The sequence below is a fragment of the Carassius gibelio genome, chromosome B25 (assembly GCF_023724105.1).
Source record: "Carassius gibelio isolate Cgi1373 ecotype wild population from Czech Republic chromosome B25, carGib1.2-hapl.c, whole genome shotgun sequence".
In the NCBI taxonomy this organism is placed as follows: domain Eukaryota; kingdom Metazoa; phylum Chordata; class Actinopteri; order Cypriniformes; family Cyprinidae; genus Carassius; species Carassius gibelio.
The window spans coordinates 21166955-21185927 of NC_068420.1; the positions used below are offsets into that span (position 1 = coordinate 21166955).

General features: G+C 38.7%; 1 protein-coding gene across 6 annotated transcripts; it reads right to left on the bottom strand.

Annotated features, from left to right (window-relative positions):
- Positions 1-1833: 1833 nt before the first annotated feature.
- Positions 1834-18968, bottom strand: LOC128014354 (protein brambleberry). 6 transcript variants are annotated; one of them, XM_052597915.1, is made up of 14 exons: positions 18860-18968; positions 18510-18563; positions 15694-15941; positions 15010-15138; positions 14379-14564; positions 11870-12092; positions 11582-11698; positions 9319-9498; positions 7255-7461; positions 6107-6266; positions 5922-5965; positions 3799-3923; positions 3605-3705; positions 1834-2630 (listed from the first exon to the last, which is right to left on the bottom strand). In XM_052597915.1, exons 3-14 carry the CDS (start codon positions 15925-15927, stop codon positions 2552-2554), a joined length of 1785 nt encoding a protein of 594 aa, XP_052453875.1. In that variant the 5' UTR covers positions 15928-15941; positions 18510-18563; positions 18860-18968; the 3' UTR covers positions 1834-2551. The 6 variants fall into 6 exon arrangements, with proteins under 6 accessions (XP_052453875.1, XP_052453874.1, XP_052453871.1 ...); XM_052597914.1 differs by having other exon boundaries at positions 1834-2641; XM_052597911.1 differs by lacking the exon at positions 1834-2630 and adding an exon at positions 3014-3361.
- Between the last annotated feature and the right edge of the window lie 5 nt (positions 18969-18973).

An 18973-nucleotide genomic window follows, 5' to 3' on the forward strand; every position in this document is an offset into this window, starting at 1 on the left:
TAAAAATAATAATAATAATTATTATTGTGTATCATTTTGTCAATATTATATATATATATTGAATTAAATTTCCCTTCTGTCTGACGGGTATAAAAAAGGTTAGGCAGCAGTCGTAGCAGCGCTCCTGTTGAGCCCTCCTCGTGTGATGACCGACGAGTGTAAAAACAATCGACTCTGCCGTGCGACTCCACCGGCAGGGTCACCGGTAACGGATATAAGTATCATTTTGAGTCATCTGTTTTCCTACTACTTGTTTCACTTCTGTTTCAGTTTTTTTATGACCAATTCTTACTGATGTGTTTCCAGATCCCTACTATCACTATCATTTGCAAACCACGCATCACACAATGTAGGCAGTGCAATCTTAACAACCTGCACACTTTGCCTATTTCTGCTAATAAACTCCTTTTCTATTGCACTGTATATGTCTCTGAAACTGCCAGTCTGCTGTAAACAAAGTCGATTTCATTACTTCTGTTATTAGTCATTCAAAGCTCAATCTCATGGACCTGACAGAGACCTGGATCAAAGCAGACCTCAATCTGCAGACTTCCACACTCTGCTTGATCTTTTGATCAGGCAATCGTCCTTATATACACACCACCCTCTGATCACGTTCTGGTTACTCCACTGCACACGTCAGATCACTTCCTCCTCACTCTTAACCTCAAAATGGATCTTGAAACAACACATATCCCTCCATGTGTCATCTTTCGACGTAACCTACACTCACTCTCACCCTCCCAGCTATCTGAAATGACTACTTTCTGCTGTACTCTTACATCTTGTTTATACACTGTGCCCCCCTTATCTTCCAGTGCACTGTTATGTGCCGCTAACACAACAAGTCATTATAAAGAAGGAAATGCAGCAGAACTGATATTCCAGTTTAGTCATCTGACCAAACCAACTTATTTTGTTCATTTAAAATGTGTGTGTTATAGGGGTGCAACAGTACACAGATGTCACGGTTTGGTGCATACCTCAGTTTGGGGGTCACGGTTCGATAAATAAAAAAAATAAGAACATCAAATGCACATTCTTCTTCTTTAGCTTGGGTTAAACTAATTAATTTGACTTTGTTGGAACAGCAGCTATGCTAATGATGTCTCTATTTGTTTCTCTGTTTTGCCACAGGATGATTAACACAAGCTCCAGTCTGGATCCAGAACACCTGAGAAGAGATGATGTAAACCCTCAAAGGACCTCAGATGATGCTAACCCTGAATCAACCAATAGAACTAACAATTATTGCTACTTACTATGCAATCACATTATAACTGATGTTTATAATGTTCATCGTCTTGCTGACTATGTCTTGTATCAAAATTTCTGAAAAATCCTTTCATATGCACATAAACTGACAGTCACCACTTATAAACCACTACTAAATATTGTAGAAACTTAATTTTCTGTAAAGTTGCTTGGCAATGAGTTGTATCATTGAAAGCGCTATACAAATAAAGTTGAATTGAGATGTTGAAATACTAAATAGGATTACATTATGTATGCAATACATTCTATATAACTATTGCATTTAATTATAACACTGCACTTATACACAACATGTCATTCTATTGCACCCAATTACTTTTAGATTTGATCAGAACTACCATTTTTATTGGTATAGCCTTTATTATTTGTATTATCTTTTAATTTATTGATATACAAGTATACATTTAATTATTTTATTTCGAGAGCAATTGTAACATGGAAAGCAAATTCCCAATGGGATTAATAAAGCTCTTTGAATTTAATTGAGTTAAATTCCAGTTCACTTTTGTGACAGGCTTCATGGGTCCACAGAAAGGAAACTCAAATGGCAGAAACTGACATTCTATTGGTTTTCTTTATTATACAAATACAAATTTTGTAAAAAAAAAATAAAAAAATAAAAGCAGTGTTTTGTTTTCATTGGGAGTGTAACAGATGAAAATGCATATACAGAAACTAAAGTCATTAGGTTAAAAGAACTACCTGCAGAACTTGAAGGTCCCCAAGAGCATAGTGACCTCCATGATTCAGACATAGAAAGGGTTTAGAAAAGCCAGGAAGAACGCTTTCAATGTTTAATACCAGGAGTAAACCGTGCAATCACAGGCCATGCATACTTGAGTCTTAAATACTTGAATATAAATGCTAACAGCTCTCCATCACAATCATTAACTTGACAGATAAACGCACTATAAAGACACATTCTTCATTTACTAGATCATTTTCTGCCAAAAATGCTTTAATAAATGTAAGACAACGCTTTTGGAGACAACATGGTGAAATCCAACTTAAAAGCGTGCATCTAAAATATTACTTTTCATCATTTATTATAAATATTGCAGTACACATCCATAAGTGGCACAACAAACATGAAATAAAACCCACTATGAGCAGAAAGAGAAGCTGCCCTGATGAAATAATTAAAAAGAGAAAAGTGCTCTAGCATTCAGTGTATATTCTGCAACACTTTGAGTAGACAGAAATGAAGTGTAATGAAAGACAGCTGCTGAATCCATTTCAGAGGCGACTGTAGGAGGTGTGACCACCCTCATGTAGTCTACAGTACTCCTGACCCACCAGAGCCCTCTTCTTGCACGGCTGACCCAGCCGAGTGATACCGCCGCACAGCGGGCGACCTGAAAAAGAACTTCACACACAATTAAAAGGTTTGAAAAGTGGAGTGAGATAACGGCAACAAGTGTATTTTTAGGGATGTAACGATATCAAGATCTCACGCTACAATAATACCTCAACTATAAAGCGCATGGTAGAGTACAAACGAAGACTAGGGGAAAAAAGTGGCATAAGAGTTTATTAAATGCTTGAACATTACAATAATGTACAAGTTAACCATGTCATATATACTAATACCTACCTTTCTTGTAGAATAGGTATTAATTTTAAACATGCAAAAAATAAAAAAAAAATAAAAATGTATTTCACCACAGTCTGGAAGCATCTGACCATCATTTTCTCGTGTTTGGATCGGGATATGTTCTATGGCAATTATACATTAATATGTGAATCTGGACCACAAAACCAGTCATAAAAGGTCAACAGTTTTAATATTAGGATTTATACGTCATCTGAAAGCTGAATTCCATCGATGTATGGTTTGTTCGAATAGGATAATATTTGGCCAGTACACAACGATTTGAAAATCTTGAAAAAAAACTTTTGGATATGCAAGTTTTATTGTACCAAAAAAAACAAAAAACGTGGTGGCTTTCATGTGCGAGGTTCAACTGGTAAATAGAGCCATCTGACATGACTTGAATGTACCAGTAGAGGCAGCTGGGAGCAAAGGATGATGGTCATGGATGGGTCCAGGGCCAGTGTAGTTCCCACTTCCCTGAGCTCTGCTCCACTAGGTGGAAAAAAACTAAACGTTTTGCACGAAGACCTATCGTTTCATACAGTCATGTGGCCATGATGATATTGAAAATTTTGCTATCGCCTTACTATGAAATTGATAATACAGTTACATCCATATTTGCATGTCTATCTGTATCAAGACTTAAGATCAAAGTCAAATTAATAGATTCCTGCCCTCCTTTTATTCATCAGAATAAAGGATTGGCTTTGAATTGATGTTGACTTTAAGGGATACCTGTTGCTGGCAAGTGAATGGTTGGGGCTTGAGCTTCGGGAGTGGTTCACGGTCTCCAACACACCTCCTAGGTTCCTCTGAGGGATATTCTCCAGCACTGCCTGAACATGTTCAAAGAAATGTGCAGTTGGCAATCTAATTAATTACTACTAATGATACAAACAACAAAATGACGGTTCGTAATAACCACTCACTGCTCCAATGCTGTGGCGACTCTTGAGTCTGGGGGTTGAGTGGCTGGGTTTGTCTGAAATTAGATGAGTGAACTTTGGTGGCGCAGGAGACTGAGATGGGGACACGGACAGTATGTGCGGATCACCTACATCAAGAAAGGGAGTGGTGAAGAGAGAGAGGAGGGGGGAAATATTATATAGAAAACCTAGATCCTTCATATTTTCTGAAGAAGATGAAAGTTATGGTTGTCTGTGTGAAAGTGAAAACCAAGTAGCATTATGCTAGTGGTTGTGTGTGGTTGGCAGATGGTCACAAATGTGCTCTGAGGTTTTTCTTCAACTAACATTCTCTGGTTCAAAACCCTTCTCCACAAGCCACTTTAAAAGGCTTAATGTTGGCATTCATTTTGTTGCATTCGCGACAAAAACACATGTGCAAACTAATGAAGCAGAGATCAGTTTGTTCCTCACTTTCCGCGCTGACGCCGAGATCGTTCGCTTGCTTCAGTGAAAGTATAACGTGCCTAGCGTTTTCGACTCGTACTTTACACGTCACGCCCTGATGTCACGTGTCGTTACAGGATCTTTAAGGGTTGTGTGTGAAAGGGGCGTTAGATCTTCTCTTTTCTACATTTTATCTTGAAGACATGAGCTTTTACTCCTGTCTTCAAAAGCCACATGATACGATGCAGGTCAAATCACAATTTAACGCTTCGAGTTGTGATTAAATCTGTAACCGGGTTCCCGCAGATCCTTCTAAATTCAGTTTGATCAAAATTAAGACCCTAAAAAGTCTTAAACGCAATAAGAGTCTTAAAAGGATAGTTTACCCCCCAAAATCTGATGTTTGTGACCTTGCACTAATTTGCAGTTGGGCTGTGCAATATGGGGAAAATATCTAATTGCAATTTTTCTTTTGTTTTTGTTTTTTGCAGATACTGCGATTTTTAATTTGCAAAGTCAAGCTTCAGCTCAATATTGTCAATTTGCAGCAAGTATCATTACTCTGCTGAAAAAAACAGTTTCCATGAAACAATTACAAAATTCCTTTTTGTTTTTGGCATTAGAACAACAGTAATTTCTATTGTAATATCTAATACAATTTCCATTATAACCCTGAAATCCAATTCAATAGTGTTTTGGGAGGGGTTTTACATTGTTCATACACACACACACATACATATATACATATATATATATATATATATATATACATATATACACACACACACACGCACTTTTTTTTTCCCCAGCAGACAAGATTATAATGGTGTAACTAATTTTATAGAATTAACTTAGTTACCAAATTTCACTGGAAATATTTTTTTCTATATAAAGAACTGCATTTTAGTCAATTATTAAAGTATTATATGTTACACTGTATTTGGTATTTTAAGAACAGGTGGAAAATGTGCTGAAGGTTTCATTTCATTCAAGTGAAATTAGCAAGCAGTTAGACTGAATTTACATTAGTTTTAAACGCGGCGCCAGGTGCGAGCCGATGCAGGTTGTGCGCGTGCGTCAAGCCTCATGACAGATGTGCTCGTGGAGATTTGACAGATTTGGAATATAACAGAGTTAGTCAATAAGAGATGCTCTTGATATGCTTGGTGACGCATCTCTTGTAAATCTTTTTTGCTCGTTGTCTGTCTTTTCAAAGCTTAAGTGACGATGGCTTTCTTTTGTTTTGATTTGACTTACTATTGATCTGACCCTGCAGATGCCATAATCCCACTCTGTGTCTCTCCTGCTCAGTGTTATTTTTTGTTTTTGTTTTTTTAAAAGGGTTGGGTGTTTACACAGTTGGCGCGAGCAGAGCTGATTGGGGAGAACGGAGGTGCGCTCACTCTGTTGGTTAGTAAGACTGTCACTCAAGGCTGATAATCATGCATATGATCTGGAACAGTAATATTGCATCCACATCGCATGCTTTTGCGATTAGCAAATCGCAACGTCTCAAATCACGATTTCGATTCGATTCTGATTAAATCGCACAGCCCTAACTTGCAGTGCTCTTGACAGATTGCATCGGTCATTATGGAGATTATCCTGCTGCATCTGTGTTCTTTAATGCATGTATTGTCAGTAGATCAGCCGCAGAACTGTACTGGACACTGACTTTGTGAATACATAAAGACAATTACCCATCATGAAGCTCTCTACCTCCAAATCGCAGTCTAGGTCATTCCTACAACAAGGGGAGAATTAAAACCCTAAACAAAAATGGTAAGCACACAACAGCATGTTTAAGACTGAAATGTCATTTAAACGTAAGAGATGTTGAGAGTTAACGGTTTGTTTCCTCTCTCTTGCACAATAGTGAACTCACGGGACAGGAGTGGAGGACGACGCAGGGCAGCACTCAGTTGATGGGGTCTGTTTTTCTGGAGTCTTCTCTTTAGGAGGATCTAGAGAGAGAGGAGCGGTGCTGCAGGTCTGGCCCTTCATTTTAGATAACACCCACAGCGCCTGCAAGACAAACCAGCGGCCTGGACCACAAGCACAAGAATCTTAAGAGCACAGGCATGAACTAATGGTAATCAACCAGTTATTTTCTTCATGTATGAAAGCATCTTATGACTAGAGGTCATTTGAAGTTCACAGTTTGAAAAAACGGAGCAAACCGAAACAGCGATCTATATTATAGCTCTATAAATGAAGCATACAGACTTTAATAGAGCCACAGAAAGAAAACGTTTAGATGAAAATGCTCAACTCAAACTCAACTCATTATACTCACATTTTTCACTTCTAGTTATATATGCTCTATATCAGCGGTTCTCAATTGCAGTCCTCGCGCCCCACTGCTCTGCACATTTTGAACGTTTCTCTTAGCGCTTCAGACATTTGTTCTATTCGAACATAAGTGCCCTGCGAAGTGGACATCACAGGATATTCAGCCATGATTCCAGTTCGATGCGAACGTAGCTATATGTTCCAATCAAAGTGCATTGAAGTGTGCAAGACGTGAATTTAAATTGTATTGATTTACAGAGGTATATGATTTCACAGTTGTCCATGTTTAAAGACGCTGCACAGCACAAATCAGTGAATGAATGTTTCGATGTGAGGTAATTCAACAGATTTCCCCTGCTCAGGGACTAGGGAGCAATGAACAATTGGAACAGTTCATGCACTGAGCTCATTTCTAACGAGCTGATTATCTGAATCAGGCGTGTTAACAAAGAGAAACTTGCAAAATATGCAGAGCAGTGGGGCGCGAGGACTGGAATTGAGAACCGCTGCTCTATATAATCATGCATGTGACAAATCTTGAATCTTATGTACATTAACAAAGATTCGGGGCGTTGTTCCCGCAATCAACTATCGGTGCCGATTAATCGGCAAAACCGATACACTGGTCGACCTCACTTACTTATGACTGTCTCATATGATGTCAGCTGCAGAAACACACTAAACCTCAAAACACCATCAGAAATGTTTAAAAGCACATAGATGAATAATTTACTCCAGTACCTAGCGAAAGTGTGAACAGCAGCAAAGTGAGCGAGAGCAAGTCGAGCGCAGTCTGCTGGTTGATCTCTGCGATCGCATTGATTGGCACCAGGAGGAGCAGAGAAATGCGGGAGAATGTGGCACACTGCAGGAACGACAGCAGCACCGCAGACAACAGGAAGTACCCAGCATGCATCACACACGTCCACAGAGCACGCAGACTCAGGCCTAGGAGGACAATTACACATTTACCCAAAACATATTCAAACAGGTTTCTTCTCATTTATTCATTTGTAGGGCTCGACATTAACGCTTGTCTGCTTGCCCCTTCATAAAATCAACTTGTCCCGGACAAATGATAGAGAATTTTAATTACCCGACCGGACAAATAACCTGATCACATTTTTAATAAAGACTAACTAGGACAGCACCGAAACTTTGGCGAGAATGATTCTGATTTTATTATGTTGTGTAAACAGACTAATAATGGATATTGTATTGATATCACGGTCATGTCAGTTGAGGCTCGTGCAGTCTGTCTGACTCGCGGAGAAATCAACACTAAAAGCGACAACAATGCAAACAATGGTAGGAAAAAAATATTCATATTCTATGTACACATAACACACGACCAGGAGTGATGTTTCCAGACTTTACGCTCAACTGCAAATGTGATTTTACTTATTTAACTAACGTTGTATAAAATCAATATTAACTGACTTTAGACAAATTATGAATTAAGCAAAGCCGCAGCGGAGCAGTCACGCATCTCAGAGCAACACACAGCAGTATTTCATTACTAAATGAATTTGAACGAGTAAATGATTCAGTGAGCCGTTTATAAAAATGGTCACTTGATTCATTGAATGAATCAGCTGTTTGAATGAATCGGTTGAATCAATGATTCACTCATTAAGACAGTAGGTGTTTCTCAATGTCAAGGATACTTCCTTGGTAGGACTGACCCTTCCAAGTCACTTCCTTCAGAGGCTAGGCGAGAGTCCTCTTTAGCATACGGAGAACACGTAAATGGAACAGGCTAGCAAGTGCACGTAATTGCGTTATTACGTCAGTGAAAAGGTCCGTTTGAATAACGCTGTGAATGGTATCATTAAATTACTTTGGACAACTTAACTAGTTATTTATAAAATAAATGCTGATGACCCAACTGTTAAATGACAGGTCCGCTTCAGTTAACCATTTGTATTTGTATAATTTTCAATATCAATACTGTAGTAATTTGTACTGGCATTTAAACGTCAAACTTTACTTATATTTACTACAGTTATAACAAATGTTTGGTAACGTAAATAAAAAGCATTAACGATCCGACTTCGGTAACGTTCGACATTTTTGAACTAGATAGCAAAGCTGCGCGCATAGGCTTGTGGGTGATTTGAGAGCGCGAAGGATACACATATGCATCCTTTCCTGTGTATGGGATATTCTTCGAACGAAGGACTCAGTCCTTGGTTGAAATTCCGAGGATCCTCGACATTGGAACAGTCCTTCGACGGATGTCGATGACGTAGCATCCTCGAAATACTGGCTTCCGAGGATCCTTCCTTGACATTGAGAAACACCTAGTGACTTGCCTCCACCTACTGGTGGTTTAATATCATATTTAAAAGGATCATTGGATTTTTCCAACATTCCAACATGTCAAAAAAGTAAAACCTTAATCTAATAACATTATGCATTTGGGCAGATGGAGTTTGTTGAGACTTATTTCATTTGAATAGTAACTATCATATAGTGTCTTATTCTAACTTAATGTATTGATCACATGTAAGAATTCGATGTAAATGTAGACATGTACATTTAATCAGTTTAGGAAAATATTGTCCTTCATAAAGTTAAAGTGTAACCGCAATCAATTTAAGGCAAATATCAAAAATATGCTGATTAAAGTATTACCTGATAGAGCACAGATGAGATCCCTTCAGAATAAAATACTTTTGTGCAAAAAAACAAACACACACTTTATTTCCCCCCGGACAAGTAACTCTGACAAGTGAATGATTGATTTACTTCGCTCATGTCAAAGCGTAATGTCGAGCCCTGATCTGTAACCAATGCAAGCACCTGCCCAGCCCAGATAGCCTTGGATCATCAGCAGTCGGTCCTCCAGGCGGGTCTGCATACTGTCCAGATACGTCAGCATGTATCCCAGAGTGCCATTCATGCGCTCCAGCTTGGTCATGAGCTCCGAGTAGAACTGAGCCGTGGAGTTCTGCTGCTGCAGGAAGCTGTTCAGATTGAGCTCTGGATCACAGCATTAACACAGACAGGACCATGTGAGTCTATCAGCTCAAACAGTGCTAATGTGTTTTGGATATTTGCAGACATGGCCAGGTGGTTTCTGGGTTGTTCTGTAATGTCTCTAGAGAATGACTAGGATGCTCTTAAAATGACAATTTCCATAATTTCAGCTCTGTATGCCACCAAAAAAAATAAAAAATAAAAATGAAATCGAAATGCAGACTTTAAGCTTTAATTCACAGCCTATGACTTAAATGTATCTTGAACTGATTGAGCACAATCAGCTGAAATTCTCTTCTGCTCAACAAGCCTGCATTTATTTGACCCAAAACAAAGCATTTTTTTTTTACTACTTTAAATAACTGTTTTGTAATTGAATATTTTAAAAATGTAATTTATTGCTGTTCCCACAGCTGAATTTTCAGCATCATTAATCCAGCAACATCACATGAGCTTCAGAAATCATCCTAATATACTGCTTGAAAAACATTTCTGATTATCAATGCTGAAAACGGTTTCTCAAATTTTATTAAAAATTATACATTTCATTGACCAAGTGTTACAGAAAATATAATCTACAACCTCCAATCACCCATTGGTCTACAAACCCTGAAATCATCATAATTGAGCACTAGGGCTGTCACTTTTTATCCGATATTCGAATATGCATTCGAACGTGACGTGAAATATCCGTAATCGAACTATAAATAAAATATCAGTTTTTTAAAATGCCATGTGTAGCACATTTTTTAGTCTGATTTTCATTTTATTCTTTGCCATCTTATCCAGTAGAGGCCACTCTAGACCTATTGTAGCATAGGCCCATGACCAAATCAAGCAAATAAAAGCTAGTAGCCAGGCCATAGACAGTAAAAGCAGGGAGTTCTTTGGCGTGAGTGAGCAGGAGTAAGTATTCTAATTAATTATTTTGTATAGTATTTTAAACTGTAACGCCAGTACGCCATATTAAGTTAATTGCCTGTGAGCTTATCCTGTCTGTACGGTAATGCAAAAGAGAGTCGAGTGGTTATGACGAAATCGTTAGCCTATTTTTACAAAAACTGTTTATACGGGGCCATAATGTAACATAGAAGGTAATGGAGCCCTTTATACATTGTCGTGTATCTTTAGAAATAAATAATGAACAAACAGTCTTTAAACGCCTCAGATGTAAAGTTATTCGCTGTCAGAGTGACGCCAAAATGAATGGGAGTCAATGGGAATGCTAACGCAAGTGAAGTTCTGCTAAAAGATGGCAGCACGCAGCCGACTTCAACTTCCGGTCGACTTCCTTGCCGGCCTGAGCCAGGCACGTCTGTGCGCTCCGAACACGTGTTCTCCACCGCGGGGAACATTGTAAATAAAGAGATCCGCACTTAATCCAGATCATGTTGATGTTTCTTGCAAACAATATTAAGAAATGATTTAGGCTAGGCTGCCTTACTCCTGCTGCTGTTTAGGTTGTCACGTTATTGTTTGTGTTTCTGAATAGTAGTTTTTTTTTTTTTTCTCATTTAGCCTAAAGTTGTGAGATATGAAGAGTGGCACTTCATGTAAATTGGTATTTTTAAGTTCATAACCTTCAGTTTCAAACATTATGTAACAAAATAATAATCCAGATAGTGCGGTCACTGTTAATACATTTGTGATTGAATCTCCATTAGGCTACGGTGTCTTTTTTTTTTTTATGCATGGGGGGGGCAGGCACGTTGAAATTCGAATACACTGCATGATATTCGATATCCGTTCGAATTTGACTGTCAAAAGTGACAGCCCTATTGAGCACCGATAATAATAATAATTGATAATAGTATGCATTTATAATATGCAAATCATCTTATATAATGATTTCTGAAGGATCATGTGACAGAAGACTGATCCCAGAAATAAACTACCTTTTAAAATATTCAATTAGAGCATTTGTTTTAAATTGTAACATTTCCCTACATGACGGTGTTTCCTATATTTTTGATCAAATAAATGCCAACTTGGAGCAGAAGAGACTCGATTCAAAAAACAAACAAACCAAAAAACACTAATCCTTCCAAACGTCTGACCAGTAGTGTGTGATTTCAGAAGTAATTACCCATTTTTTCGTAGATGTCCTGAGCACTTCCTCGGACCACAGCCAGGTCCTGAAGAATGGCCTGGTGTCCCTCCTGCACCTCTGCGCTCTGACCCTTCAGCTGCCCGCTTACATTCTCTGTAAATGTGTTACAGTATTATATATAACCCTCCATAACCACGGGCGATCACATATGATCGTGATAGGACAAGAACAACAGATAATGGTAACCTAGCCTCTATTTCAAATACTGATAAAGTGAGAATTGACAGGTCAGCTTTGAAGCAAGTGCTCTCTTCTGTGACTGACCCATTCTCTGTGTAATGCCCTGAATTAACTGAGCCACCAGCTGCTGGCCGGTGCTGATGAGGGCTTTCTCCTGCGCCAGTCTCTGCAGGTTTTGACTGATGGAGGCGTCCAGCTGCTCCTGTCCTTCCTTCAGAGCCCCCTGCTGGAGCTGCAGTGCACTGTGACCCTCCAGCAGCTTGTCCAGCGACGCAGCGGTCATCTCCCTCAGCTCGGTCTGACCCTCCTGCAGATCAACAAACACCAGCCACCCAACAGTCAAGTCAACACGATACTGCATTCACAATCAATGGTGCCTCTGTATCAGTCGAACGTAGAAACGAGCGCAGGTCCGTGCACACAAATCAACTTACGACATAGTTCATGTGCGATTCATGAAACATTAGTGTTGCCGCCAATCTCTTCGTACAATTGGTCATGCGTTGATTTGTTAAATCTAATAATCCAAATGTTTCCATTTTTGCCATATTTGTATTGTTTTTTATGAAGCCTAAACATGGCTTCATACTTCAGTCATGTTCTAATATCAGTGTAAAATCCTTCACATGCACACAAATGTTTGTTTGGGCGCTGCACACTGATTTCACAGCGGACCTTTTAAAATAAACCGTGTACCTCATGTTTGCTTGACTGCAGTTAATAATCTTCGGGATTGAGACGTTTGTTCATCACGTGACAGCCCCGTACACTAAACCCATGCTGTCTGGTTTGGTGGTTAGATTACATGGCCTATTGATCCATCCAGCAGACATACGCAAACATACACTTGCTGCACGTCTCATAAAACGTTCAAAAATATCAGTGTGGAAGTAACAAGAGCAGACATATGGATAAATTTGAATTTGCAAGAGAATTCAGTTCGGTCTGGAGCGCAGACACGACGCATACACACACAGCAACGAGTACCCTTTCAAGTCACATGAACTGAGAAATACACACAAAATGATGTTGAATTATCCATTTTGATGAGTATACACGTAAACAGTCGATTAGGTCTTAATTGAATGTAAACCGTAGGGAGAATAATCGGACGTGCATCCGTATATTGTACCCGTGCATTCGGTTTTAAAGGAATAGCAGCTTAATTAAGTTGCTATTGTCTGAGTCATCAAGCCACAAAAAAAAGAAAAAGAAAAAAAGAAAAAGGGAAACCCATGCACTGCCCTTGACTGAATCACTTTAGTAGCTCTAAAGATTCATCTAAATTTATTTCTAGAAATACATTTCTGATTGAAAAAAAACAAACAAGTAGTTATAAACAATGCATAATAAGTCTATATAACCATTTATATTTTATTGAAAAAGAACACCATGTTCTTGTTATTTATGAGAAGTGGTTTTAATTAATTTTAACAAAGGCACGTTGTGTGTCACTGAGGTTAAATCGGTGTCTCGTGAATTAAACCTATATAATGAATTTGGAAATTTTAAGAGAAATGCTGAATAAATGCATTACACTAACTAAACCCATTAGATTTTATCTGACTACATTTACTGTAGATTTAGTTGACAAACTAGACTAATGACTAAAATATGACAATAGCATTTTAGTCAAAAGACTAAATCAAAATTTGCTGTAAAAATTAACACCGCGACTAATGAGCTTCGGTTGTCGGTCAGGAAAATAATCTAAATAAACTAAATGACTTACTAAGATCATGTAACTAAAAACTTGCGAAAACACAAGCCGAGACCAGACGTGAGATTTAATCGTAGCCACCACTTACATCCATATTGATGTAGTACAAGTTCGGCATAGAAATGACTGTGCGCCCTTCTTTACAGTCCACTAGATTGTATTATTATTTTTTTCCTGGGGAGGTCAGCTGGGTCACCTTCAGCATGCAGTAAGTTAGTCAAACAAAGATGGCGGCATAGCAGCAAGTTATCAGGAAAGCCCTTCAGCATTTAAATTGAATGATTATGTAAGTAAATGTTTTACGCAAATGTTTTATTTATTTTAAATAGAACCGTAATTTACTTTCAAATACCCCAATGCACAAGTTTTCTGTACAAGTTCAAGTCGCTAAAAATACCTGTAGAAGCACAGCAGTGCACACTTATTTATATTTAATTAAGATTGACTAGATTAGATAATTATACCAATACTTGCGTTTGCCAGGTGCATACAACATTTATGACCGGTTTTCATGAAAGTGTTGGTCTGTTTGTCTGCTTGACAATCCCATTTTACACTGCAGCAATAAACTACAGGCAAGTACCAAACGGAGAAATGTTTCTTTCTAGTTAAAAACAGCTAGATTCTGCCAAATATTGATAATATTGTATTGTGAGGCCTCTGGTGATTCCCATCCATATTAGTTGAATAGTTAGGCCTACTGCACTATTGTATTTCAATGTTGGTCATAATGGTGGTAATGAGCCATATATTTTACGAGGTGGTTCTTGGTATTAAATGTTTGAAAACAACTGCTTTAAAATAAACATTACATGACTGTGCACAGTTAGAAGAGGAAGAACATAAAATGAAGTAAAGATCTTTAAAACACACCTTTAACTCTTTCATGGCATCCAGTTGGCTAGCTGCGGTGGAGATCAGGGCGTTGACGGTTAGCTCGGCTCGCTTGCGGAAGTGCTGCTGGCGCGTGGCGTAACACACAGATCGTGCTCGGTTACTGACAATGTGATACGCGTTCCATGTGTCTGAGTCCATGTCCGCGGTGCACTCTTTTATAGACTGCGGGGAGAGGTCAATTTGGTTTAGTCAGACTCTAATTCTAGAAAACTAGACCTGCACAGTGAGGAGTTTAACTCTAAAACTGTTTAGCTCTGCGGTTCTCAACTGGTTTGACCTTGGGACCCACATTTTCCCATGATCATCAAGCCACGAAACAATTTTTGAAACAATTGAAAACAATTTCAAAATTGAAACAATTTCAATACCATGATTAGCAATTAATTGCAACAGAAAAATTACATATCCCAACATTAAACCTGCCAACATCACATCTGACCACAGATAATGAATCAGGACAGCGTGTTTCTTTCAGGCATCTGACAGAAGTGTCAACAGCATGCACGTCTTTTAAAATAAAAGTCTTGCATTTAAAAAAATGTGGAGAAACACTGGTTTAGCTGATATTGCACCTATAAAATAGCAAGGTTGTGGCCACTGACCCTACCATTTCTTCTGTGCAAGGGTAAGTCCTGCGGCCCTCCACTTCTGATTGGCAGTTGAACAAAGCCACGCCCAGTTTGGCCAGATCCTCCTCTGATAGGCCGCTGCAAGTAGCTTTGAGCTGAGCAACAACCTGTTTAAAAAAAAAAAAAAAATATTATAAAAAAAAAAAAAAAAAAAAAATTATATTTATATATATATATATATATATATATATATATACACACACACACACACACACACACACATACTATTACAGCTGTCAAGATTAACGAATCGTGGAAGTGTTGATTATATAATTATTTCTCGATCTTTCCCCATCACATGAAAGGCTGCAGTGATGAGCATTGAGTAAACGGAGTCTGTTTATCGCATGAATGCAATGATCTCATTATTGCAACACGTTTTCTCTCACAAAATGCTTTCACCACAGCTAACAGCAAACACATGAATGCACCACATTAATACAGTAAGAGCTTTGTTGTGCAATATATCCGTAACAAATTAAATCTTTTTTTTTCTTTAAGTAATTTACCCATCTCTGGATACAGTTTGAGCACCGCTCGATTTATATATATTTTTTCCGTTCTGATGAATTTGGCGACAAACTGTTTTGAAGCAATATGTATTGTATATAGCATTATATATGAAATTCCTGAAAGTAAGATGTCATACGCATTATGCTTACTCTGAAATGGCAGCTGTCCAGGGGACTGAGCTCCATCTGCTTTGCTTCAGCCAAAAACTTCTCATCAACAACACTCATTTCAAAGGCGGGGGTCTCTCCGTGGAGCAGAATTGTGTCGATAGATTCCTGTGGAGGAGCAGGAGCAGGTGCAGGCTTCTTCAGCCAGTCAAAGAAGGCATCCACCCCCCCATACTGCACACTCAACACCCACAGCACCACAAACCAAAGCCCCATCCTCAGCAACCACCCTGCACACAGAAGATGAGGGAGCGTGTAAAACCTAGTACTTAAAGATGTCCATTATTTTCAGTTGCTCCTGAAACACTTACTACTAACTTACAATAAAATGGGTACGGAAAGTATTCAGACCCCCTTAAATTTTCCAATCTTTGTTATATTGCAGCAATTTGATAAAATCATTTAAGTTCGTTTTTTTTCCCCTCAATGTACACACAGCACCCCATATTGACAGAAAAACACAGAAATGTTAACATTTTTGCACATTAAAAAAGAAAATCTAAGTATTCAGACCCTTTGCTCAGTATTTAGTTGAAGCACCCCTTTGATCGAATACAGCCATGAGTCTTTTTGGGAAAGATGCAACAAGTTTTCCACACCTGGATTTGGGGATCCTCTGCCATTCCTCCTTGCAGATCCTCTCCAGTTCTGTCAGGTTGGATGGTAAACGTTGGTGGACAGCCATTTTCAGGTCTCTCCATAGATGCTCAATTGGGTTTAAGTCAGGGCTGTGGCTGGGCCATTCAAGAACAGTCCCGGAGTTGTTGTGAAGCCACTCCTTCGTTATTTTAGCTGTGTGCTCAGGGTCATTGTCTTGATGGAAGGTGAACCTTCGGCCCAGTCTGAGGTCCTGATCAATCTGCACAAGGTTTCAGTCCAGGATATCCCAGTACATTCATCTTTCCCTCGATTTCAACCAGTCGTCCTGTCCCTGCAGCTGAAAAACACCCCACACATGAAGCTGCCACCACCATGCTTCACTGTTGGGACTGTATTGGACAGGAGATGAGCAGTGCATGGTTTTCTCCACACAGACCACATAGAATTAAAGGGTTAGTTCGCCCAGTTTGCAACATTATGTCATTAATGACTCACTCTCATGTTGTTTCAAACCCGTGAGACCTCCTTTTATCTTCTGAACACAGTTTAAGATATTTTAGATTTAGTCCGAGAGCTCTCAGTCCCTCCATTGAAGCTGTGTGTACGGTCTACTGTCCATGTCCAGAAAGGTAAGAAAAACATCAAAGTAGTCCATGTGACATCAGAGGGTCCGTTAGAATATGTTGAAGCATCGAAAATACATTTTGGTCCAAAAATAACAAAAACTACGACTTTATTCAGCATTGTCTTCTCTTCCGTTGTGAGAGAGAGTTTAAAACAAAGATGTTTGTGATATCCAGTTCGCGAACGAATCATTCGATGTAACCAAATCTTTTTTAATCGGTTCACCAAATCGAACTGAATCGTTTTAAATGGTTCGCGTCTCCAATACGCATTAATCCACAATGACAAGGCCATTAACTTTTATAATGTGGCGGACACTGCAAGTTGGGCGAACTAACCCTTTAAGGCCAAAAAGTTCTACTATCTTGGTCTCATCAGACCAGAGAATCCTTCAGCTGTTTTTTATCAAACTCCACGGCGGCTTTCATGTGTCTTGCTCTGAGGAGAGGCTTCCGTCGGGCCACTCTGTTATAAAGCCCAGACTGGTGGAGGTTGACTTTCTACAACTTTCTCCCATCTCCAAACTGCATCTCTGGACCTCAGACACAGTGATCTTTGGGTTCTTCTTTACCTCTCTCACCAAGGCTCTTCTCCCCCGATAGCTCAGTTTGGCCGGATGGCCAGCTCTAGGAAGGGTTCTGGTTGTCCCAAACATCTTTCATTTAAGAATAATGGAGGCCACTGTGCTCTTAGGAACCTTAAGTGCAGCAGAAATGTTTTTGTAACCTTGACCAGATCTGTGCCTTGCCACAATTGTATCTGAGCTCTTCAGTCAGCTCCTTTGACCTCCTGATTCTCATTTGCTCTGACATGTACTGTGAGCTGTAAGCTCGTATATAGACAGGTGTGTGGCTCTCCTAATCAAGTCCAATCAGTCTAACCAAACACAGCTGGACTCAAATGAAGGTGTAGAACCATCTCAAGAATGATCAGAATAAATGGACAGCACCAGAGTTAAATACGATTGTCACAGCAAAGGGTCTGAATACTTAGGACCATGTGAGATATATATGAAAAATGTCAACAGTTCTGTGTTTTTCTGTCAATATGGCGTGCTGTGTGTACATTAATGAGGAAAAAAATAACTTAAAATGACTTTAGCAAATGGCTGCAATATAACGGAGTGAAAAATTTAAGGGGGTCTGAATATTTTCCGTACAAACTGTGTGCTGCATACAGATCATTTGAAAACATCAAATTATAAATAAATTAATTCTAAGCTTTAAATAAATGTTAAACTTTGTTTTTAAAGTAAATAAGATAAGAATCTCATAAAATACATAGAGAAAATTACATCATATTCTTAAGAGAGAGAGAGAAAAAAGGAAAAGCAGTTTTCTCATGTAATACATGTATAAGAGAGGAACTCAAATTAAACACGTAAAGAGAAAATGTTATTTTAATTAAATAAATGAATTATTCTTTTTAAAATTAATTATAACTCAGAAAAAAAATAGAAAGAAAATAATAAATGGTAGAAAAACAAATACACAGACACAAAGGTAAGAATATGCAGAAAAGCTCAACCAGAAGTATAAAATGTCAAGGTGTTGGTAAGGAATAAGGAGACTTACAGAGACTTATTACAGTACAACAGGTCCACGGTCTATCAGCACGCGTTGAGCCTGCTGTAAAACGAAAGTAATGTGAGGTCTGCCTCTGAAACATGTCTGGGCTTAGATCCTCTCACAATCACAGTCCAGTAAACCAAACCTTAGAGAAGATCTCATCATGACCGGCCATCACCGGGTTTATCAACCGAACTGGACATTTACAAATCTGCATTTTATTCAGATATGCATCTGATGACATTAGACATGTATATATAACAATACATACATACACATGAATAATACACATGAATTCAAATCTATGATTTAACGATAGCATTGCACGTCCGTAATGACACATCCACTGCACTCACCTCGATATGCGCTACAGAGTCTGCTTTATAAAAGCGTCAGCTGAGATCAATCCATCAAGCCTCATCCAAACGCTCCTGTTAGGATTCAACTGTTTAAATGGACTCACAGCAGCC